The sequence below is a fragment of the Cervus canadensis genome, chromosome 3, assembly GCF_019320065.1.
Source record: "Cervus canadensis isolate Bull #8, Minnesota chromosome 3, ASM1932006v1, whole genome shotgun sequence".
In the NCBI taxonomy this organism is placed as follows: domain Eukaryota; kingdom Metazoa; phylum Chordata; class Mammalia; order Artiodactyla; family Cervidae; genus Cervus; species Cervus canadensis.
Window position 1 is genome coordinate 28,595,864 of NC_057388.1, and position 24,417 is coordinate 28,620,280.

Consider the following 24,417-nt stretch of genomic DNA (forward strand, 5'->3'; position numbering starts at 1 on the left):
TCCTACAAGCAAACCAGTAGCCCTCTCCCAGGTAGTTACTGTTTAGCTAATAGGTGCTATGGAAAGTGCTTTACAGATACGCCATTTGATCCTCTAAAATTCTGAGTGGTATTGATGTGTGTGTGTGCTCATTCACTGTCGTGTCCAACTCTCTGCAACCCCATGGACTGTAGCCCACCAGGCCCCTCTGTCCATGGGATTTCCCAGGTAAGAATACTGGAGCAGGTTGCCATTTCCTTCTCCAGGGGATCTTCTTGACCCAGGGATCAAACCTGTGTCTCCTACATTGGCTGGTGGATTCTTTACCACTGACCCACATGGGAAGCACTCAGCATCAGTACTGATACCAGGATCTCTATTTCAAAGATAAACTTAGGTGACTCACCGTGGTCATACAGCTTGAAAGGGCCACTGAAGGAAACCAGATTCTAGCTGAGTCCCAAAGCCATTCTTTCACCTAACTTCTCAATTGTACTGTTTCATACTCTCTGCTGCTGCTATAAATGAGCTCAAGATTTCAGGATCTGATAAATTATCTGCCAGGGCACTAAAGCAATTTGCAAGCATCTCATCAGAGCCCCAGGCCATAATCCAAGAAATCAAGGAGAGGGAAAAGCTGCCTGAGGCTTGAGGACAGGGAGTATCTTCCAGTCTTTTGTCATTTTCAGGTGTTCGTTGGTTTTCCCAGGTCTGCAAAACTGCATCGTTAGAATTACTATCCACATCAGAGTACTATGTACATATGCACGTCCTCAAGTGAATAAATCCTTCATTTCTTTAGGGCAACAGCTCTAGAAGATCGGGGCTTCCTTCTTGTTGAAAATACTGATCCAAACTGCCTCCCAAATTTTTAGATGTGTCAGCTGCAAGGGCAGCATAGCAGAGTCACCAGAATTAGTTCAAGTTTAAGTGGCCTCTTTGGTTCATTTGAGTTTTCAAATAATTTGTTTTTAATTAGCGGATTGCAAAATGGACTACCCAAATATTGAGGTTTTCCATGTTCTGATCATGTCTTTATAAACAAATGAAATGTCATTATGAGACGTCTTTTGTTCCCTAAGTGCTAACAGTAAGTAAACTATAAATAGTAACACCTCCCTGACTATACTGTGGGAGTTCAAGAGGGGAGGGGGCTGCATTGTTTGAGAGTGAGCTGAGGGGGTTGGTAGTGGTGCTGAATAGAAATGCAGAGACAGAGGTTTGGGTGATGTAGAAAAGAGCAGCTTTTACTGCTTTGCCAGGCAAAGGGGGCCACAGCAGGGTGATGCCCTCAAGTCTGTGTGTCCCTCCTGGATGGGAGAGGAGTCTTACAGTGTTCACAGAGCAGGGCACAATCGCTTGTGGGCAATTCTTGGATCAGTTGGCATCAGGTGGAGTTTCAAGCATCATCAGCCTTCTGGTTTCAACCAGCCTGGGGTCTGTGTTTTTGTGGTCTGTAGTTGTCTTCTGGAGGGGGCGTCTGCTTCCTAGAAAAACAACTTAGGAATCTATGTCAGGCCTTTATCCATATCTTTCAGGGAGCTGTGAATTCAGTGATTCTGCCATGTGGCAGATTTATAGTCTAAACTGTTAGCAATTCCCCAGTCCAACAGCTATTATTTGTTCACGTTTCCCAACCATCAGCTCTTGAGTCAGTCTTTTACTTCAGAAGACAGGGACACAGGGGTCTCTATGTGGTTTCATTGGCCGTGCCATTCTGCCCAGCTCCTGGGAGTTGGTAGTCATCTTTTAAACTCATTAGCAAGCATCTTCGAGAGTTGTAGTATATATTCTTAGACGTAAAAAAATAAGCAGATATACCATCACCATGATCGAAAATGAAACAGAAAACGAGCTAAATCTTTGTGTTTGTTCACAATTTAAGGTTAAGAATGTCTTGGATGACATTTTGGAGAAACTTCCAGAAGAGTTCAACGTGACAGAGATAATGCAAAAACACCCGAACAGAAGCCCCTATGCCCTTGTTTGCTTACAAGAATGTGAGCGGATGAACACTCTCCTTCGGGAAATCCGTGTGTCACTCCAACAGTTAGAGCTTGGATTGAAGGTAAGTTTAAAAGTGGGACTAGAGCAGGCTTCTCCACATGAAACATATTTACTCTGCAGTCGTCTTCTTCCCTGCCAGGGGGAGCTGACACTATCTCCTGACATGGAAGCCCAGCAGTCTGCGCTGAGTTACGACGCAGTACCAGAAACCTGGAGCAACCTGGCTTATCCATCCACATACGGCCTGGCCCAGTGGTAAGCACCACACCCTAGCTCGGCGCTGGTTTGGTTTTCTGACCTTTGCCTCACAGGCACCCTAAAGATTGTGCTTTGCTGAGTACATTCAGCCGTAACTGCACACCACCACCAGTTTCATTTGAGTTTCCTCGGTAAGTTGCTTCAAAGGCAAAAATCAAGTTAGGGTCATAGCAGGAATCGAATTCTGCTTCTCATTGAGTGGCTGTCTGATCTTGGACAAAATACCTGACCTGTTTCAGTTTATCATCTGAAAAGTGATAAAAAAAATTTCCTCATTGAGCTGTTAGGATTTAAATGGCTGGGGGAGGCACCCTTGAGCTTACCCTCACCACATCTTATACCCTTATTTTTAAAGCCAGTGGTAACTAATGGCATTTCACAGTGAACTTTTACCCCAGTAAGCAGTAGATAACACTGCCTTCGCTGTGTGGATAGGACTGTGTAGACAAGCCAGAGTCAGGAGCAGAAATTTACAGCTCCCTGAGGGCTGGTGCCAAGCACAGCTGGGCCTTGCAAGTCAGCACAGCAAGTTTCATGAGGCTGTCTCTATGCCTGGTTTTTTTTCACGTGGACACTTGTTGTCCTCACGTTCCTAAGTTTTTCTTGCATTAACCAGAATGCTACTCCAATCCTTGAATTGGAAGGTGCCCTGTGGGCCTGCTGGATGACAGGAAAGCATTGCGGCAGAGTCATGGGTTTCTGTTAATGCTTTGACTATCTAAAGGCGGACTTTATACTTCCAGTCAAAAAGAATTTACATTTGCACTTAAATTTCATGACAATGATAAGTTTAGACTTATTTCCACCAATCTTATCTTTTGATTCGTAATTTCTATATATTTTTCTTAGCCTCTTTTTTCCAAACTCTTCTAGCTTCTGTGAGTTTATCATGTGTATCCTTGTACCATTTCTATTATTTCAGGAAGACTTGACATTGTAACATACACACTTGATTTTTCTAATGCACTGTAACACCAATACTGTTTTCTTCCGCCATTTTACCCTCCTTCCAGTCTGGAATTATAGTTAAACTTTATTTTAAACCACCATAATTTTATTTTTGTTTATGGTCAGGAGTTATTTCCACTTAATAGCATGTGTTGATTTCTTTGCTGCTTTTTTCCAGTGCTTTAATTTTCAAATAAACACTCCTAATCCTTATGACTTAGGAAGAACTACTACTAACATCTCTACAGACAACTGACATGTTTATCCCAAGACAATCCAAGTTTTAATTCTTTTATAGAAGTGGTTTATAGGTAATTTGTAAACATGATAAATACAGGAAAAACCATTCAAGCTTCTGTCATGAGATTCTATAATTTTAAGGCAAAAAGACCTTTCAAGACTAACTTTTGCTGACAGACTGTCCCTTGGGGATCTTTTTAGGATACTTTGACAGAGTAAAGTCATCTGCAAAAAATGGCCTGTGGTTAAGTTTGACATATGTTTGAGAAAATGCGGTTGTAAAACTGCAGTGGTATGGAATATAGACCATTCAGAAAAATGTTAGAAGTTTGTAACATTATATCTTACCCACATCACCTGTAAAGAGTTGTCATAATTCAGCTACTACACACTTCCGAAAATAATGTCAGATGACTAACTGGAAAGCCCAGCCACCTGTTTGTTCCCATCCCCACAAAGGGCATATCCGGAGACCCCGCCGTCACTGCAGACAGAGTAAGAACTGCCCTGCTGGACTCTCGTCCCCAAAGAGGTATTCCTGAGAGAGTGTGTTTGCAAAACTTTAGGTATTTCTGCTTGTTTTCCTTCCTCACCTTTTACATCTTTGGTACGGGGTCCTATTTATTTTTAATCCTAAAATAAAAGTGAGCCCCTTTCCAGTTGGCATAAACTCAGGATGCAGTGGCCATCCTGGGGCCATGTGGTCAGCACTGCAGAAGGTGGAAAGGAAAAAAACGGGGCTTGAGGTCCTTTGAGCTGCTGAATAAGCTTGACTTCAGTCAGTCTGTCTCTGGAACCTTCAGCTGCAGAAGGCAGAAATGCCACTCATCACTGAAACCACAGCAGAGCAGCAGTAGGGGTCCCCTCTTCACTGTGCCAAAGGAGGAGGCACACAGCAGGCCTTCAGGGTGTGTGGCGGGGAGGAGAGCGTACGTGTCTGAATTCTCTCTACTACCCTCTCACTCTTGATGAACAGTTTACCTGGAAGTAGAATTCTAGATAATGATTATTCGCCCTCCAAATGTCAGTGTTCTGTAACTGTGTTGTCTTCTGGCACTTACTGTGGCTCGTGAGTCTGTGCATAAATACTTGCCATTCCTCTACCGCTAAGTTACTCTCTTTGGGAAGTTTTTTAAGATTTTTTTTCTTAACTCTTAATGTATTAATGTTCTGTCATTTTTACCGATGTGTTTAGGTGTGGTCTCTTAAAAAGGCATCCTACTTGATACCGTGTGATGTTATAAATCTGAGTCCACAATTCTTTCCACCCTTTAAAATTCTTAGCCCTGCTTTTTTGAAAAAAGAAATTATTGTGGCAAGTCATGTAATATAAAACAGACTGTATTAACCATATTTAACTGTACATTTCAGTGGCACTTAGTACACATTGCTGTGCATCTCTCACCATCCTTCATCACCTTCCTAAACTGAATCTCTATGTCCCCATCCCCACCCCACCGTCTACCAGTGTACTTTCTGACTCTGTGGATTTGACTATTACTAGGTACCTGATAATATGCAGAATCAAACAGTATTTGTCTGCACCAGATACGTATTAGAATGCGTTTTTAAGGTTAATGCACGTCCCACAGATTGCATCTCCCTCCATGCTATACAGTAGGCTCTCACCAGCCGTCTACTTCATACATAGTAGTGTACACACGTCACGCACACCCTCCTTGGCGTCCATGTTTTTTCTCTACGTCATCTGTCTGTTTCTTAGGCCTTCTTTCTTCAAATGGTGCCTTATCTTCGCCTGCCTGGACTGCCCTCTGTCAGTCTGTGTTCTGGTTGGCTGTCATTTCTGGCTGATCGTCATTGTATCTTTGTCTCCTATTCTGTTGTCTACTGTTTCTCCCCTGGATTAAAAAAAATATTAAAAAAAAAAATCACTGTCCAAAATCAATTTTTGGTTTCACATTGCTTATTTTGAAGGGAGGGAAAAGCACTTGACCTAGTTTTCTAAAGTTTAAACATGCATATTAAAAGTCTTGATTTTTAACATTCCTCTTTTTTATTTTTGGGTTCCCTTCCTTCTGGTTGATTGGATTTGTGGGTGGTTTTTCATGCCATATAATCAGTTGTCTTTAGACTCAAGTTACAGTTTGGCTGATTATAAAAGTAATTTAACCCATTTGTTGTCAGAGGACTTCATAGGTGTCATTCTATTCTATGATCAAATGCTGCCTGAAGCTAACATAGATTTTTTCCCCTTTATAAAAAGACTTCATGTTTTTTCCTGGCTTTCCAGGGGATTCTCTATCTGCACAGTCTGTATCTTAGTAAGTATTATGTGTCACATTTTCTGACAACATATGTCCCTGATTATGATGATTCAAATTTGTAACTTAAGAAAACTCAAATTTTCTAGAATTGTATTAGCCAATGTTTCAGCATTCATCTTATTTTCACTCCAACTCTAACTCATTTCATTTTGCTTTCCTTATTATTCTGCCATATGCTGTTTAACTTTTTGCTTTCATTTATATAACTGTCTTTTTGAGATTTTCTTCCAACTTAATTGCCTCACTTTTTCTTACCTTACCAGTTTTAACTCATATTCTCATTACATATGCACTTCATTAGAAAAACTGGTTGCTGCAGTGTTTATCCTCTTTCACATCTCGAGCTTTTCTTTTTCTCCTATCTTTGCTTTTCCTGTTCCTTGCCTTTCTTCTTTGTGGCATCTATCTACAAGTATGTTTTCCCTAAACCAGCTATTTGGAAAAATTTAATATGGGGCAGGGCCCAGAGCCAAGTTCTAAGCTGGTAGGAATTGTCTTTGTGAGCCAAGTTCAAGTGTGAGCATTTAACCTTTCTTCCAGGTGGTGGTCTGTGGCCATGAGGTCCTCATTCAGCCTGCTGCTGTAGGCCCCAGGACGCGGCCACGCTGGCTGGGAGAGACCTCACCCTGGAGAACTGTCCCCCAGGCATTTAGGCTGGGCTTTCTGCTCTGTGCTCCATCTCCCCTGTTTTCAGCAGCCCTTTAAAACCTACCTATCAAGGCTTCTCCTAATTTTATGGAAGTTCATTTTTCCTTAGCCTCTGTGAGCTGGTTTCCTCACAGGGATGTTTTAGATGCTTCCTACCTCGGGTAACTGTTGTGCTGATGGAATAAGAGGACATGTTGGAAACACAGCAGTTTCTCAAACTACAGGCTCACGATGGATGGAAGGTGGTTGGTCCCCTTGATAACTTTTCCTTCCCTACTTTCAGGTAATTACTGCTTGTGTGGAGGCCACTATCACATGTTCTACTGCCCTTGCCGTTCCTGGGAACTCTGGTTGTACAAGAGTCATCAGCGCCTTCCCCTGCCCATCCTTAGACACACAGGGATGCTCCCCTGTGCACCCCGTCAGCCCAGATCATATACGGCTACCATGTAGCATCACCACATGTCACTGGGGGGTCCCTTGGAGGACCAGTGAAACAGTGGTTGAGTAAATAAGAGTTTTCCACACTTGCCAGTGTTTCTAACACTTTAAGGGGACAGACGATTTTGTTACCTGGTCATCAGGTAACAGTTTCACAGGTTACCAGGTTCTGGACCTCTCTACCACCCCCCAGCACCCCCTCATCCCCAGAATCTTACTGGAAAGCTTTAGTACTGAAAGCACATTTGTTTCTTCCTACCTTCTGCTCCCCAGGTTTAACGACCTCCTCCTGCGATGCCGGGAACTGGACTCCTGGACACAAGATCTCGCCCTTCCGGCTGTGGTGTGGCTTTCTGGCTTCTTCAACCCTCAGTCCTTCTTAACAGGTAAGAGCTGGGGTGGGGCAGCCCCTGATGCTGACGGAGCCATGCCCCGAACAGAACCCCAGCCTCGTGTCCCTGGAGCTGTTCCCCCGCTCTGGTGACCTGTCCTCACGAGGTGACCACTGCCCAGGCAGGACAGGAGCAGCCAGGCGGGTGGATGTGGGTCACGCAGTACCCGTCCTCCATCAGGCCCACAGTCTCACGCAGCTGTGCTCGGCCACGGGAGTTGGTGTAAAAGCCAAAGCAACCAGCCAGCGGCACTTGGGCATGGCTGTTCCACTAAAGCGCCATCCGTAAGGCCAGGGAGATGGTCTGGCCTTCACTCCCACCCCTGCTCTAGTGCAGCCAGGCAGGTAATGTCCCAAACACCCCATGGGACCAGAGCTTGCTTTGGGTGGACGCTCAGCTCACTGGTGGCTCCAGAGAATCTTATGTATGTGGCTTCCTCCTGCTCACACCTGTCCCTCCTCCTCCAAAAGCAATCATGCAGACCACGGCTCGAAAGAACGAGTGGCCACTGGACAAAATGTGCCTTACTGTTGACATTACCAAAAAAACAAAGGAGGACTACGGGCATCCCCCCAGGGAAGGCGCTTACCTCCACGGGCTCCTCATGGAAGGTAAGATGCCCCCAGGAGCACATGCAGGGTTATCACACACAGAACCTTTCGCACTTGGGTTCAAGTTGGTATTTGTCCTTTGCTTAAGCCTGGCGGGCTACAGCCCAGGGGGTCACAGTCGGACACAACTGAGCAACTAACACACCACACTACTCCATTTCTCACTCACACTAGTGCTTATTTACCTCACTTCTGGCTTTCAGATAATTAAAATGGTAAGATGTGTGTCCAGTGGGAGCCAAACCTGAAGGTAAAGATGGAACATTTTCCACTCACCCATGCATTCATCTTACCTTGTAAAACATTTCCTCTTCTCCTGAAAGGCTCTTGGAGAAAGTATTTCCAAGTCTCTGCCAAGATGCTCCTTGTCACTTTACAGACATTTAAACAGGTGACCTGAACTTGAACTAAGAGAAGGTGCAGTGGGAAGGGAACACGGTGAACTGCAGACTTCTTACACTGTCCACAAGCATGCAGATTCACTATTTTTTTTAAAAGAAAGGACAAACTAACTTGCTTTATTGGGTCTGGATTCTCACAAAACCTGTTTTCATTTAAGTTTTACAAACCTTTTGAATTCAAATGATTTAGTTTTTTGTTCACAGGAAAGTTCAGGGGTTAGCATAGGAACATGAGTCTATGCTTTTGAGTAGGAAATGGCAACCCACTCCGGGATTCTTACCTGGAGAATTCCACGGACCGAGGAGCCTAGTGGGCTACAGTCCAAGGGGGTGCAAAGAGTCGGACACAACAACAACAAATCTATGCTTACAGTGTCTGTGTGGCTCCCAGTCAGCAAGTAATGAACCTCCCTCCCATCTTGGCAAGGAAACCACTGACACGCAGCAAAGTGACAAAACCAGAATATTTATTGCCTACAACAGGTAGAGAAGCGGTACCAACAGAAGCATGGTTGTAACCCGTGTCTCTCCTGCAGGAGCCAGATGGGACAGCCAGTCAGGAACCATTGTGGATGCCCGCCTCAAGGAGTTAAGGTCCGCAATGCCAGTCATCTTTGCAAAAGCCATACCAGTGGACAGACAGGAAACCCGACACACCTACGAGTGCCCTGTGTACAAAACCAAAAGGAGAGGCCCCCACTACGTCTGGACCTTCAGGCTAAAGAGCAAAGACAAGACGGCCAAGTGGGTCCTGGCAGGCGTGGCTCTGCTGCTGGAGGGGTAAGGCAGCCCTTGCCCTGTTCCCCCGGGCTTGGCTGGACCACACTGAGCACCTGTCATTGCTCCCGGGCGTGGTAATTTATCCTACTGGGAGGCATAACATATTCTGGCTTATGTAACTTTTAAGAAAATTAAATGTGCATTAATTTTTTAAAACACCATCCTTGTAGAGAAGGGGGACAAAAAGAAGCAAATGTAGAAAAATATGGGAAACCTATTGAAAATGTGTCCATTTCCCCAGTACCCCTCGACTCCCGCATCCTGCAACACAAAATTAGTGCAGCTCACGTTTTCATCAAAATTCCGCTGTAACTCAAAAAGCAATATGGCTGGAAGTCTCCTGGTCCCTACATGGGAGTGTAGTTTCTATAGATATTAAACAAAATCTCTAAATTAAATTTGCCTTTATATATTCTTTTAAAATATAGAAGCCACGGGCCCCAGGCAGCCGCCCTCCAGTGTCAGTAATGTGACAGTCTACTTTTGGTTCAAGTTTTAACAAAAATAAAACTCTAGGTCCATGGTTAATTGCACTTTGTAATTTAGAGGAGCATTCTTCAATATAAATGTCCAACACCCAGAGCAACTTAGAGTATGGGGTTTGAACTATGGTCACTCATGATAAACTAAAGGGGGTGTAACCCCTGTAACGACCTGGCCTCCAGTTACTGTCTGGGAGATAAAGAGCTGCGATGCTGTTTCCTCCAGGACTTACCTGGAACTTCACTCCTTTAAACTGGTTTTTAATCATCTGCAGATGCTTTTAATAACTCAACATACAAACAGGCCTGCGTATATACAGATTCCTCTCTTATCTTCCTGAGAAATCTTTTGAAGCGTATAAAAACAATCTTTAAAAAAAAAAATATATAGCATTTAGCTCTACAAAGAATTTCTGTATAAAAAAAACAACCGTAAGAAATCTTAGGCACAAATGGCATGTCTTGTTCGAGTGCTCCACGGTGAGCGGGCTGGTTCTTCTCCTAATTGTCTTCCACCAGCTGCTTTTGTAAGCTGAGAAGAAACAGGAAGCATTAGGGGCACGGAGGCAGAGAGACAGCAGCATCCCCCAGGGCACCAGACCCAAACTGTGCTCCGGACACAAGGCCAGTCTTCACTCCGGTCACTGCAGGGAGGCTCGCCTCACCCCCACATCCCTAACCCAGTCTCCTCACCCCCGCGCACAGCACCCCAGCCTCCCCTCTGTCCCAGAGGGTCAGAAGCGCTCTCTGGCCTTCACGGCTCCCTCCCCGCCTTGTAGACTCCGTTGCTATTCCCGACACACACAGACCCAGCACAGCCGACACTCGAGGTGGCTCCTAAGAGTCAGGCTGAGATGAGGCACCCCGGGGCCCACCTAGACAGTCTCCCGCTCCCGGGAATCACACCCTCCATTCTGGTTTGTGAGGCTTACCTCTCCAGGTACTCCTTCACGTTGTTGTAACCGTAGAACTTGGCCAGGTGAATGAGGATGCCCGTGGCGCAGCGGCCGTCGCGTTTCCGGCAGTAACTGCAGTTGCAAATGCCCCGGCAGGGAGGGCACACCCAGTCCTGGGGGAGCAGAGCGGCCGCGATGCCCCCTTAGTGACAGGGCAGACAAGACGACGCCCTGACCAAGCCCGGCTCGCTCGGCCTCATCCCCAGTCCTTAGTCACGTGAGGTCAGCCAGCTAAGCCTTCACCCTGTGACATGCACTACTGTCTCCTTCCCTTTCCCTGTTTCAAAAAGGCCCAGAAAGGTGGACCCCTCCAGATCACATGCCTGGGAAGTCAGCCCTGCTTTTCAGAGTACAGGCTTTCTCACTCACTTATGCGGAGCAGCAGTTGACATTCAGTGGCAAACTGGGGACAGTCTACTTACCCCTGGTCCAGCAGTGCGGCGGTCATGAGCACAGACCCTGCAGCCAGGTGCAAGGGCCACACACTAACCAGCGTACTAGGTATTGGGAGCCAAGCTGGGGGGAGGTGTTATACACCCACCTCACAAGGTTAAGAGCAACACCACAAGTAAACTGCGCTGACATGAAATCTTAGAGCCGTGTGGGGCACACAGCACCCTACAGGGCAATACTCCTGCCCCCGGCCTGGCCCTGGGTAAATCCAAGGTAAGGGACAGTGCCCGAGGAAGGGGCACGGGTTCACCTGCACAAACCATGGCTCTAAGAAAGCTGGGCTCTGACCCTGGAAGATGAAACACACTCTTTTTACTGTCCTGTGTGTTGGTCAGTCTGTTCTTTCTAGAAGGAAAGTCTCTTTTGCATTTCTGCCAGTCTCAAGAGGCAGGAGGAGAAGAGAGTGGTAAGGGGGCTACAGATCCCTGACAAAGGGCCCCAGAGCCCCGGCCTCAGCTCGTTCCCTTCACACCGTGACTCAGGACGAAGGCGCACACGATCCCTACCGGGTCCAGCAGCGCCGACCTCACGTCCTCCCCGTAGCGATTCCGCAGGCACGGCCCGCAGAACTGCCCCCGCACGCCACCGCAGCTCTGGTTCCGACACACCGTCTTGGTGTCGATGGTCTTCTGCCGACACTGATGGCACGTGTTACCCTGCGGGCGAAGGCAGCGAGTGGTGAGCACAGGGTTCAGAAGGGGGTACCCGGCCTCTCCTCTAGAGTCGAGCATGGCTGTGTCTCTGGTCCAAACCCTGGTGCCCTCCGGTAGGCTGTGAGCACTCAGCCCTGGGGCCAGAGGACAGCCCGAGGAGGGAGCCTGGGAGAAACGGAATGATCAGGTGGGCAGAAATGATGGGGGTGACTGAGTGATGATGGCAGACCCCCGGAGCATCACACAGCTCCAGCCCAGCTCCCAGCAATCTGGTTCCATTCAGGGTAAAACCTCCTGGTTTTAAAATGTTGGCAACTACATCGAAAACCTTTTAATACTGTTTAAGACACTGTCCCATTATCTAAAAATGATGCAAAATACCACAAGCCATTCTCTACATCACCATTTAACAAACATTTAAAACATTTCCTACCTACAGAAGATATTCTGTCAAACTTCAGTTTCTATTGGTTACATAAATATGTTATACATATATTTCCAATATTTCAATATATTAATATATGGTAAATATATTAATTCAGTGTAAATATATTTCTAGTGGTTATAAAAGCATTATTTTTTCAATGTTTAAAACATAAAAACTATCTACTTAAAATATAACAATTACAAATGTGATTTTCCAGACTATACCCCTGCTTGCTACCCGCCAGAGACCTCTCTCCTGATGAGAATTACTGCACTAAGCCATCTCCCCTTGCCCAGATAAAGCTGCTCCAGTTCAGAGCCCACCTCCGAGCCCTGGGGAGACAGATGGCACAAGGGCCTAAGCCCAGGTGGTTTCCAAGCAGGCAGTTCAGATACCAGTGCCTGGAAGTCCCCGTAAGAGCCACAGTGATGTAAACCAGCTGTTAGATTACTTTACCAGAACTTTATCATAGATTTTATCCCGAACAGTGATGGCCACGTTCTCCAAGTCCTCTTCAGTGATGTCCTCCACTGGCCGAAACGAAGACACACAGCGGCGTCGGCGGTGCCCCTGGCATTTCCCCTGCAGAAAGAGCCAAAGCAGAACTGGACATGAGATGCTTTCAGTGGTTAAAAAAAATACTAATAAGTTTTAAATTCCTCAGAGCTCTAGGACCATCGAGAGTAACTCGGTCCCTCTTTTATCTCCCTGAAATCATTCGTGCATTTAGTCATTTGCTGAGCTCCTATCCTTAGTGTCAAGCTTCCTGGATGGCAAGGTGACACAGAATGACCAATCAGAAACTAAGGGTCCCTGCCCAATGGATGGTCACCAGCTACTCTGAGGACTGACCCACACTGAACAGCCACAAACAGGGTCCAGAGTTTCTTGTTCCAGACAGAAAGCTCTCAAAACTCCCCATTCCTAACACAGAAAGACTGGGAGTCATCCTGTATGTTCCCAAAAGCAAAACCTTGAAGCCACCTGGAGCCCTAACCACTGAGCTAGTCAGTTCAGGCACCGGACAGCCTAAATGGCTTAGAGCTCAGACCAAGTGCAAGCTCAAACCCGGGGTCCTTACCCAAGTGTGCTCACAGGAGCACCCAGGGCAGCTGAGAGCTTGGCCGTCTCAGCTCCCGCAGACCTACCGGGTCAGCCCCTCGGCACCCTCACCAAGCCCCAGAAGGCCGTGATGAACACTCCTGCATGAGGACCACTGGCTTAGACAAAGTAGCATTGGTTCATTATAGTCATAAAATACCCCGCTCACTGTCTTCCTTCTTCTGAAACCGTAAAACTCTTCTGCGAACTTGGCAGCTGACACGGTGAAGTTTTCCAGGGCGAACTTCTCGGGGGGCCGCGCGCTCCGGGCCGGGTTGGTCCGCCGCGTGACCTGTCCCTCTGAGAAGGCCCGCCTCGAGGTCTTCTTCTTCTGCAAGGAGAGCACAGACACAGGCATGCAACTCGCTGCTTTCCAGAATGAAGGCCATCTGGCCATGGAGTGTGTGTGTGTGAATACTGGAGACAGTACATACAAGGAGATCCACTTACAGAAGCTGAGTTTGGGGTTCGGACCGGGAAGAAATCAGGCATCGAGTTCAATTCCGCCAATAACTGAGCAAGCTAAATTCAGAAAAAATAAGATTGAGTCTTGCATAAATATTACTAAGTCTACTTCATCTAACAGGTTATCACAAGTCTTGGAGTTTGTAGACATGAAAAACCGGAGTAGTTTACATAAGATCTGAAGAGTTGTTATATTTTTAACCTCGTGTAAAGATTTTTATCTCCAGGGTGAGATGCTGAAATTATCAGAGGAATAAAATCTATGTCTTTTCCTTATATATAAGGACCAGACACTATGAAAACTGTCCTGGAAGGATCAAGGCCTGGAGCATAAGGTTAGAATCAGGACTGAGCCACTAATTCCCAGTGTGACCCTGGAAGCTACCACTTTGCCCACCCAAATGAAGTTTCATCATGTTCAAAACAGAAAATGCCCAACTAGACCATTCTGACAGTTACTGAGACCTCTAAAACACTGATTCTTCAAGCTGGTTAATTTCTCATCAATGAAAGTAATTTATGAAAATATTCCTAAAAATACCAAAACAACAGGCATTAAATGCCAATCAAACAGATGTATGGGTGTCACTAACAAAATCGTGAAGAACATAGTTCTCATTTTAAAGATGCAGAGATACAATCCTAAAACTTTTCCTTAGCTAAACACTACTATGTCTCTAGATAAACTTTACCCAAAAGTAAAATTTATATTAAATTTTGTATTTCCTTAAGTAACTTATTAGACATATTCTAAATCTGCTTATACAGCATCATTATGCTTTTTTTAAAAGAAAATAATAAGTATACCAAAATACTAAAAGTGTTTGGTAAAATTATTTTTAAAATTCTGTATATATAAAATTATGAAGCAAACTAGTTACTGACCACATGAAGATTTCCCTTTGTTCCATGAATTTATGAAGTGATTCAGAACTCCTCGGGTGTTTTAATACCTAGACCCCTTTCATTCCTCCCCTTGTATCTCCAAAGTGCAACAGCTAGGCTGAAAGCTGCCTGCCTGACCTGCACAGTAACTGTTTCCTGGGCTTCAGGACACCCCTATTTACATGTTGCCACCTTTTGCTGGGAACAGGCCTTTTTTGTCTCTAAACCACTGCACATTTGCAACATAATGTGATCAACAATAACTGGTGTGAGACCAGGGCAGCGTGGAAGGTCCTAGGAGTCTCTTCCCAAACCAGAGCTAATCAGGCAATGACTGCTGCAAGTCCAGGAAAAGAGGGAGGACCCACAAAACCCAGAGCAGGCTTCCTGACAGCAGCAGCGGCAGCCAGGACGCAGACTCACCATGGCTTTGTTCTCCTTGATGTTCATGGTCCTCTTCAGCAGAGCATCCGAGCTCTCCTGGCCCTCATCCCGGGAGTCGTCCTCAGACTCAGAGGCAGAGTCTTCCCTTTCCTTCTCCTGCCTGCAGCTGGTCTTCCTTCCAAGAATCGCTTTTTTATTGTCCTGTAAACGTGACCCAGAAAGCAGGGGCTCTGAAGAACTGTTCTTATCAGCTTTTTTCGCCAGTTTCTTGGTGGGGAACTGAAAGGCTACTCGAAGACCAATACTGCTTCTTCTAGGCCTGCTTCTTCGAGGTGTCGCCTTTTCTTCATCATCATCGTCTTCCTCACTCACGAAAGACGCTTTGCTGTCATCACTCAAATCTGACTCCACAAGCTAATGAAAATGAGGAAGAACAAAGTGTCTGTGACAAGTCTTCACAAAGACACACTTAAAACCACTCTATTTTAGGAAAACACTGGACACTTGAGTGCTTCCCCTTCCTATTGGTCATTCCCTCTGAACTCTTCAGTTAAATGCGTGAGTAGTTTGTTGATGGACAGAATCAAATAGCAGGCTACTTCACACTGTGGCCCAGACATACACACTGGCTGTTCCGTTCAGAGCATCAGGCTGGAAGCAAAGTGCTGACCCGCTGAGTGGGCACATCTGGGAGCCCAGCAATGTGGGAACAGTCAAAGAACAGGGTGTGCATGGCCTAAGCATTGTGTTCAGACAGAGTAAGAGTGCTAAGTGAAAAACAAAATATCATTCTGCCCTAAGTAGCTGCAAGAGGATTCATGAAAAAGAGAAACAGAGGAGAGCTGACTTCATTTTAGTGAAGTGACCAAGGAGCAGGCAGATAATCCACCATCGGGGACAGTGGGGGAGCCGCGTCCCCAGGACACGCTGGGTCCTCTTTCTAGGGCAGCCCCTCCCCTTTCTGTAACCCACAGAGCCAAGGGGTGCAACCGGGCAGACCGCTCTGCAGGGCAGGCAGCTGCGGGCATCTGCCCAGTCAGCTTCAGGAATCTGCAGTCCCAATTTCAATCTCCGCTCAGTGCAGGTCTCCCGTATTAAAACATAACTTGGGTTTTACTCGGGAAAACACAGTAAGAATGGAAGGCAAGGTGACATCTCAGACGCAAAAGACTCAACAACTGCAGAGATGGGTTTTGATATTAAGACCCAGGTCATGGCCTGAGCATCTTTCCTTGACCACAGGCTGGACACTGTAGCTTGGGGAACCTCTGTCAGGGGTTCCTGTTGTGAAGAGAACTTGAGAACACCACCAGGAGGCGGCCCGGGATTCAGTTCATGACTCTGCTTCCTCCTCAGTGCCCAACCCCACTCCACATTCCAGCTGGACTCAAGTTAAAACATAAGGTCACGGGAGGGGAAAAAAGAGATGACATCCAAACCTTGGTGTGTGTACCAATGCACAACAAACCAAGCAGACGTAAGATTACGCTGATCTGTTTCATATCTTGCAGTTTCCACATAGCAGCTATGGAACTGAGAATGGTGAGCTGGATGAAGACACTGTTAGACAACTTCAGAGAAGTGTCTCCCCAACTGGCTTTATCCATTTATTTTAATCGTCACTTAACCCACCTCCACCTCTCTGCCAAGGATGTGGAGCCGGTTACTACAAAGAACCGAGGAGGGGAAAGAGCACAGTGAACACCAGCCGAGACTCAGGCCTGAGGGCCGACGCCACAGCTGTGGAGGGGTCGCGTGTGGCCAGTGGGCCCCCAGATACCAACGCAGAGTCATACCCTGTCATCAAAAAGGTGGTCTCACCACTCCACGCCAGGGGGGGGAAGGAGGCTGGGCAGGGAGGCAACAATGCTTGTTTTCTCACTGAATTTTAAAATAGGCAGGTGGACCTGCCCTGAGCTATATCAGAGTCAACACAAATTGTCACAATTCATCCCCTAAATGTTTAGGTTCTGGAGAGGCGAGAGAGAAAAAAATGGACTTGGGGAGTAATTCGCTTTCCCATGCTGGAAACAACTTCTCTGAACACCCTGACATTACTTAGCTAAAGACCAGAAGATAAACACATCACTAAGAGTAGACGATTAAGATTTGGAAGGACCTCAGTGTCTTGCTGGCAAGGAACTGCAGGCTTGCTGGCCAGAACACACGTAACTTCTGTAAAGAAAGCAGGGGCAGGGGCTGGGGCCTACAGGCGGGCACGCTCTGTGCTGCTATTCACGGGAAAAAAACCACCATCAAGCAAGGCAGCCTACCATTAGGGCTTTCAGGCCGTAAAGGCCCAGGGAAAAGACAAGGAGAGAACCACCCTACTGATTACAGCGTATCTGACCATCTGCACAGGTTCCACATGGGAGTGGTTCCCTGGGAACTCCTTAACATGACAAGCCCTAACCTCCCTACCCTTGACCTTGACCTTGAAGTGGTGTGTTGACTTTCTGAGCTAAATGTATGCTACTTTTCAGGTAGGAGAAAGCACTCTTATGCCTTAAAAATCCAAAGGCCGTTCTTCAAAATTACCCTGACATTCAAATTCTGGTTGGCAACAAACTGGCCTGAACATAGGGAATAAGAGAAAGAGATCAGTCAACAAGTCCCTTGATGGCAAAGTTGCTGAGGGGTTCCCTTCAGAATCAGGCAGGCCCAGGGCATCTGTATCAGTAAAAACCACAGTGTGATCCAAATCAAGAATGCACAGAGAGAACACTCATGTTTGTACCACAGCTAAATTTCTGCCAAAGTAACTCCAAACCCAAGAACACTGCTTACCGCACAACAAGCAATGACCTTCAGGAACTTGTTACACTCAGACCCTCCTCTTTTCAGAGAGAAGAGGTGCAAAACATCTGAACTAAATTCTCCGATATGGACAATAAGGGATGCCTGGGACATGCACCCCCAAACTCCAAGAGTACCTAGGAAAGAGAACTAGATTTTCCCTAAGAGCATAATGGATCACTGGACCAGGAATTCACCCTGGAAGAGCCAATTTTTACATTTCGCTAACTGGCTTAGAAGATAAACATGTAAGAAAAAGTAAAACCTTTTCATGTGTGAAGAGACTTCTTACAAGTAGAAGCACAATTCAGAAACAGGACTAAAAATACTACAACCCACACTCCCTCACGTGGGTAATTATTCCCATTACCTCTGGGTTACTATTAACATTGAGATCAGTCTGCGTAAATCCTTCAAAATCTTCCATCTCTGAGTCAGTGTCCTCTATAAAAATTCTTCTGAGCTCTTCTGTGAAGTATTTGGAATGGAAACGCACATCCTGCTAAATTAAAAACACACATACGTGTCATGGAAAAAAGGGAAAACAGAGGCCGGGGGCAGTGGGAGTGAACGTTTCATGGGTACAGAGTTTCTGTCTGAGATGATGAGATGATGAAAACATTCTGGAAATAGATCACGGTGGAAGCCGCAAGACACTGTGAAGGTACTCAGTGCTGCTCAAGTGTCTTGCAGGCAGGACACTGGGGACTCACCTGCACTCAAAAATGGTTAAGTGGTAAATCTTACGTGTATTTTAACACAATAAACACACAGACACACACACACACACATATACGTATTTTCTAGAGTTTGCAGAAATTTAGACCCACAAATTGAACAATTTCCGAAAATTAGAATGGCCACAGCCTCTGTCATCTGGCTAACCAGTAAGGGTGGATGAAATTCAGTTTCTCCTTCCAGCACAGGCCATCAGAAACGTCCACTTTGACACAGAACGTGAAACATACTAGAGAAGATGACAGGAGAAAACCTAGCTTCCCCACACGATGGCTTTCCTGTGTAACAGGACCCTTTGGGCTCCTCCGAGGGGAGACGCCCCTTCTCCCAGAGCAGGCTTCCCTGCAGGGATGGGCCTCCACACCCCTCCCCGCCCACTGCTGAGGGGGCACAGCGGCTCCATTACCCACTACCACAGGGGACTGACAGAAGAGCCCCAACCCTCCCACCCCTGGAAAGCCCCGTCTCTCTCGTGGGAGCTGAGACGCCACCGCCCACAGGCAGCAAGTGAGCCCCAGGAACGATGGTACACGGCTGGCTCAGAGAGGACATTGAAATTTTTCTATCTTTTGAACTCAAAGAAATAGGTGGCAAACTTGAAAGAAAGGAGAGGAAAAGAATGAATTTCGGGACAGAACGGGGACCCATAAACCAGCCTCCTCCAAGCCGGCAGCCAAGCCTGGAGCCTGTGTCCCCAGCTGCCACTAGCGTCGCTCCCTCCCACACCCAATATAGCAGTGACCCCTCGTCACACCACTCCCGGCTGGAGTCTCTCTCCCCCCGCCTTCTCCCTGACTTTAATTACATACTTATTCGAGCTCAGATAATCTCTGGAGAAAAATAGATATAATAGATGAGTGGAAAAAACTTCCAGGAGGACAGAGAAAGAAATGCCTATATCCAGCATTTTTTTTTAAGCTTAAAAATGTCTCCTATGAATTATTATGGGTAATTGGAGTGAGTGTGCTGAGCTAAATTATTTTGTTCCTTTGTTGATAACTGTGGTGCAGCTGCTTAAAAAAAAAAATCACCACAAAAGAGAAGTTTCTTTAAAGTGAAATTCAAATTGTGTTTCAGGGGGACCAGCGTCGGAACTCGCTGCACGGACTGTGTGCAAGCTCACGTGGCTTCTCTCGGGGGGTTAGAACGGATGGGACCGGGAGCCCGTGCGGTGGGGGCAGGGAAGCACAGGCCCGGGTTTATCATGAAGGAAGGACGGTGCTTGTGGTGGGCTCCCAAGGAAACCCACCACCCCCGAGGGCAGGAAACACCTGGCCCAGGGGCCCCGGGCTGCCGCACAGTCCCGTGGACTGCGGGGGCCTGTGCACACTCACCGCCTACCCAACGTCCCCGCCGGGCCCAAGCAGGTCACGCCTGGGGACAGCAGCTCCCACCCACGGTCCTCTGGCTGCTTCTGTGCTGTGAGCTAGTCTCACAGGCAGCGGTCAGCCAGGGCGAGGTCAGGACTTTGGTGGCCAGCTCTGATGGAGAAAACCAGCTAGGCCGCAGTCCTAAACCAAGGCTCCTGCTTTCACAGGGTGTGAAACCTGTCTTCAGCGAGGGTCTGTAGGAAGCAAACAAGCATCCACTCCTCACAGCCTCCTGCGTTGCTGGCTACAACCTTGACGCAGCTCTCTGCTCTCCGAAAACCGGCTGCTATCTTTAAAAATCAGTACCAGGCAATATGTTATGGGCCTGGGTGACCTATATCTATCATGATCAGAACGTAAGCAAATGACACATCAGAAGAGGAGCTAACAGAATGGTGATGTTTTCCTCTTCTGAAGCTCACGGAACATGAAGAAACAGACTGGAAAGTGATGGCAGCTGAGCCGGTCAGACATGGAGCATGGAGACCAGGATCCTTCATCCGTGGGTGCTGCATGCAGGAAACCAGAGGAAAAGGATCTGATCTAGGGAAGCTGGAAAGACGGTTCAAGTGTGAGCCTCTTCCATCAAGGAGATTACCACTTGGTAAGGGAGTTGGACAAGTCCCCAGGTCACCATGGCGAGGATCAGCGTTGTAAGGGAGACACAGCACCACGGTGCAGAGAAAGTAAGAAAATCCCCTGAGACTTCACAGAGGCAGCAGCGTCTGACCTGGATCTGAACTGGGGTCGCGGCTAGAAAAGTGCTGGGAGCGCAGAGGCAGGATGAGGAGCCTGGGGAGTGCATAGAGGGTAAGACGGTGCATGCGGAGGGGCGTCTACTGCAGCTGAGCCTGCGGGTCAGAGACGGGGAAGCCTCGGCGCTGAGAAGTGGGGCTCTGAGACAGGAGACATCCCAGCCCAGTCACTTCCCAGATGTGGGGACTTGTTCATCGCTCACCTCCCCACGCTTCAGCTTCATCACCTGTGAAACTGGTGGTGACCAGAGCTCAGCTGAAGGGCTATGAGGACCACGACGGCTGAAGAGAGGAGAGCACGGAAGGGATGGAGGTGAGGAATGCGGAAGAAGATTCAACTCCTGCGAGGGAGTCGAGGAGATGGGCGAGCAGTGGGAGGGGTCAGGAGCTCCAAAGACAGAGATAAAAGATAAAAAAAAAAAAAAAAAAAGATAAAAGCGCCAAAGACAGACAACCAGGGCTGGGGGAAATGGTAAGTTTCCTATTTCCCTTAGACAATGAAGATAGATCCAAGCGCTATCAGAAGTACATCTGGTGCTGGAGAGAAAAGCCACACCATGAACAACAGGAGGCAACGGCTGAGACCAGGCCAAAGTGGAAGGTCTGAAGACGAAACCGTGGAGAAGAGAGAGCGAGCCCAAGGGCAGTGGAAGCAGGCGGCTGAGGGGCGTCACATGCTGCAGGGCATCGAGTAAGGTGAGGACCCCACAAACGGTCACGACACAGGCGCTTCACTTACATAATTAACTGCCTCCCTCCACTACTGCCTAGTAGAAGCTGGGTGGATTTAACTCATTGCCTGTGAGGAGAGGCCATGGTCGAGGGAGAAGGAGGAATTCTGAGTGCCGTTATGAACTCAGAAGAAAATGCCGCAGAAGGCTGCATACTCCGGCCACACTCTTACTAAATCACAACATAAACCTTAAGGAATCTACCTCTCTGAGAACTGTAACCTATGTCAACCACAGATCAAAGGAATTAATGGAAGAATCATGCTTTTGCCAGCAGTTCCATGAGTGAGGTGCAGACGGAGCCACATCGCAAGGGCACAGAGGCGGACGGTCACCACACACTCCTATGGGACCCACCTGTCCCCACCAGCTGGGTGGGAGCACTCCCAATACAGCCTCACCACAGGCTGCAGCCCCAAGGGGGCAAAGCAAGCAGATCTGATCGTGTGAGGTCCTGTTCACTGGGGAAAAAAAATCTTGTACACAGAAAGGATTGAAACAGCAAAACTGAGCAAGGTACCCTCACCAGATTCTTGAAACATGAAGGCACTAATGATAAAATAAGATGCTCAACAATTAACTGATACCACCAATTTCAGACCACATTCATATAAAAATAAAATCCAAACCAAGATCCAGGCTTCCAGACAAATACATGCCTTCAAAGGAGGCACCCATACCTGCTTCCCCGACTCCAGTGAGTCAAAACTATCACAGCTCTCCTCGGATGAGAGGGTTTCCATGGGAACATCATCTCGGAAACCAACGAACTCTTCATCATCACTGGGGGCGTTAAAGATATCAGCCACTTCCTTAGGGATCTGTTTTGAATTGGAAAAAAGGAGAACAAAATCAGGGACTGTTATAATCACTCAGGGAAATCTTCTCCAGGAGCAGGGATCACCGTCCCATGACTTCATCATGGGATGCAGTCAGTCTGCTGTGGCTACTCCCAAGACCCCAATAACTGTGAACAAAATGTGCCTCAACTGACCCCTCACAGCCACCAGGGAAGGGCTAGAAAAGAAGAGGTCTTCTCTTCAAATTCTGGAGATATATCCTATCTTACAGGCGATGTCAAGGCCATACGTATTTAGCTAAAAGACATTTCTGATCTCTAGACAAAAAATAAGAACATTCTCCCCTACAGTGGATTTGTCTTTAAATGCCATCTATGTAAAAAAGTAATATTCCTTATCACTAAGCTCCTCTCTTCTTAGTTTCCACCTATAGTTCTTTACTTTTTTCTTTTCTTTGTCATATGAAAGTTCATACAATGAAATAAAGATTTTTCTACATTCTGAATCAATTTAAGTAGTTTAGAATTAATTATATTAAACACTATTACAGGCAATTATTCCCAGAGAGAATGTTGCCAGCACACTTAACCTAACAAACATGTATTTGCTGAGGGTTCTTTTTTATATGTTGACTACTTGTTTGTTCCCAACTATGTTGAAAAAGTTCAAACCCGCAGAAAGGTCAAAGAATAGTATATGCTTTTGTATATGCTTCACCTGCAACCCCCAGCTGCTTTTTTTTTCTCTCTCTCTCTCAACAAACATTAGCTTGAACCTTAGGCATCTGCTGATATTTTAATGTTTCCAACCTAGGAAAACAGTGATTTAATATGAGGCAACCTAACCCACATGTTTCAAGTAATTTGCAGACACCATACAATTCACCCTAGAATATTTCAGTACACATCTCCCAAGAATAAGGACATTCTCCTACAGAATCACACGAACATAATCATACCCAAAATAATACTTATTCAATAATACCTTTTCTTATTTTCAGTTATTTTTCATAACTTTTTAAGGGCAAAAGGGATCCACTCAAGCAAGGATCACTCACTGCATTTGATGGTACTCTTATGACACTATTTTTTGTTGCTTTTTGTAACACTGACCTTTTTTAGACAACCCAAGAAAATTGCCTTGTAGAATATCACATAATTCTGAGCTTAGCTGATTGTTTTCTGATAGATTCAAGTTAAATATTACTGGTGCCAATTCTAAACAGAGGACATGTGTTTCTCAATGCCTTGTATTAAGAGATGCAAAACGTCAAGCTATTCCCTATTAATTAGCGGTATCTTTAATTATAAAACCATCAAATATACTCCTAAGTATACTGAATAGTGTCATGAACACACATGTGAGCGAACACCCTAGCAATGACTGATCCACAGCTAGTCTTGTTCCATCTGTATCCAGACCCAACTGCCCTCCTTCCAAATTATTTTAAAACTGTAAATATACTGTAATTTCACCCTGTGTTACCAGCAAATATACAGTCTGTGTTCAGAATCATTACTAACTTATTTTTTTCAGCTCCCAAATGTATTTGTATCAGGATCCAAATAAGGTCCATACGTTGGTCAATATGGCTCAAGTCCTTCCTCATGTCTCCTTCGTGTTTTTTTCTCACAACTGATCTTTGAAGAAACTGGTTCATCTGACTGCAGAGTTTGCCTGAGTCTAGAGGGTTTTGGTTTTCTGGTTTTTGCAGCCCCAGGATGGTATTTAACAGACTCTGGTCCCCTTGGATTTCCTGTAATTTGGTGGTTGGATAGAGAGGCTCAGTCAGACTCAAGACTGCTGCTTCCGGGCCAGACCACCCTGGGGGCAGAGCTGTGCTCCGCAGGTGCCCATGACACCTGGCTTTGTCCTCAGTGCTGACGCTGTCTGATCATCAAGTTAAAGTGGGGTCTGCCAGATTTCCCCTTAGCAAAAGTGTCTTTATAGCCCTTGGTACTTAGTAAGTAATAACTAGGGTGACATTTGACATTCTGTGACTATCCATTCTCCCTGAGAGCAGTTTCAGTATCAGTTAACTTTCACCTGAATCAATTACCACTTCAGGGGTTACACAATGATTTTCAAATATTAATACCATTCCCCTTTCATATATTAGGTGGCAATGTATTATTCTCTCTCTTACGCTCTGTCCCTCTCTCCCTCCCTCCCAGGAAGTTTCGTGGACTTTTCTAAAGCCAGTGTGTTATTATTACTCATTACTGTTTCATCATTCTTTCTCATGCCCAAACTGTCCCAAATTCAGCCAAATTCAGCCAAATTCAGCCATCAGAAGCTCTTCAAGCCAAACTCTGTGTCACTTTGATACAACCCTAACAGTCTCTGAGCACCTCCTTGCTTTCTGACACAAAAAGCATGCCAAGCTAGCCTTGTACTTGCCTCAGACCTTGAATCAGCCATTTCTCCAAGG

General features: G+C 46.3%; 2 protein-coding genes across 5 annotated transcripts in view; one reads left to right on the forward strand and one right to left on the reverse strand.

Moving 5' to 3' along the window:
• DNAH11 (dynein axonemal heavy chain 11) overlaps positions 1–9,388 on the forward strand; it is a 385,020-nt gene extending 375,632 nt beyond the window's left edge. The window contains exons 77-81 of the mRNA XM_043462325.1: positions 1,865–2,047; positions 2,126–2,241; positions 7,080–7,192; positions 7,669–7,809; positions 8,747–9,388. Coding sequence (XP_043318260.1) covers positions 1,865–2,047; positions 2,126–2,241; positions 7,080–7,192; positions 7,669–7,809; positions 8,747–8,994 — 801 coding nt within the window. The 3' untranslated portion in view covers positions 8,995–9,388. The remainder of the gene's footprint in view (positions 1–1,864; positions 2,048–2,125; positions 2,242–7,079; positions 7,193–7,668; positions 7,810–8,746) is intronic.
• Positions 8,657–24,417, reverse strand: part of CDCA7L (cell division cycle associated 7 like) — a 45,408-nt gene continuing 29,647 nt past the window's right edge. The window contains exons 2-10 of one of the 4 annotated variants that reach the window (XM_043462809.1): positions 21,867–22,007; positions 17,963–18,094; positions 14,836–15,210; positions 13,513–13,584; positions 13,232–13,393; positions 12,418–12,543; positions 11,388–11,537; positions 10,405–10,541; positions 8,657–10,004 (exon numbers count right to left, since the gene is read on the reverse strand). In XM_043462809.1, the coding sequence (XP_043318744.1) occupies positions 9,974–10,004; positions 10,405–10,541; positions 11,388–11,537; positions 12,418–12,543; positions 13,232–13,393; positions 13,513–13,584; positions 14,836–15,210; positions 17,963–18,094; positions 21,867–22,007 (1,326 nt within the window). In that variant the 3' untranslated portion in view covers positions 8,657–9,973. Of the gene's footprint in view, positions 10,005–10,404; positions 10,542–11,387; positions 11,538–12,417; positions 12,544–13,222; positions 13,394–13,512; positions 13,585–14,835; positions 15,211–17,962; positions 18,095–21,866; positions 22,008–24,417 lie in introns of all 4 variants that reach the window. The other 3 variants (XM_043462808.1, XM_043462807.1, XM_043462810.1) reach the window with 3 other exon arrangements.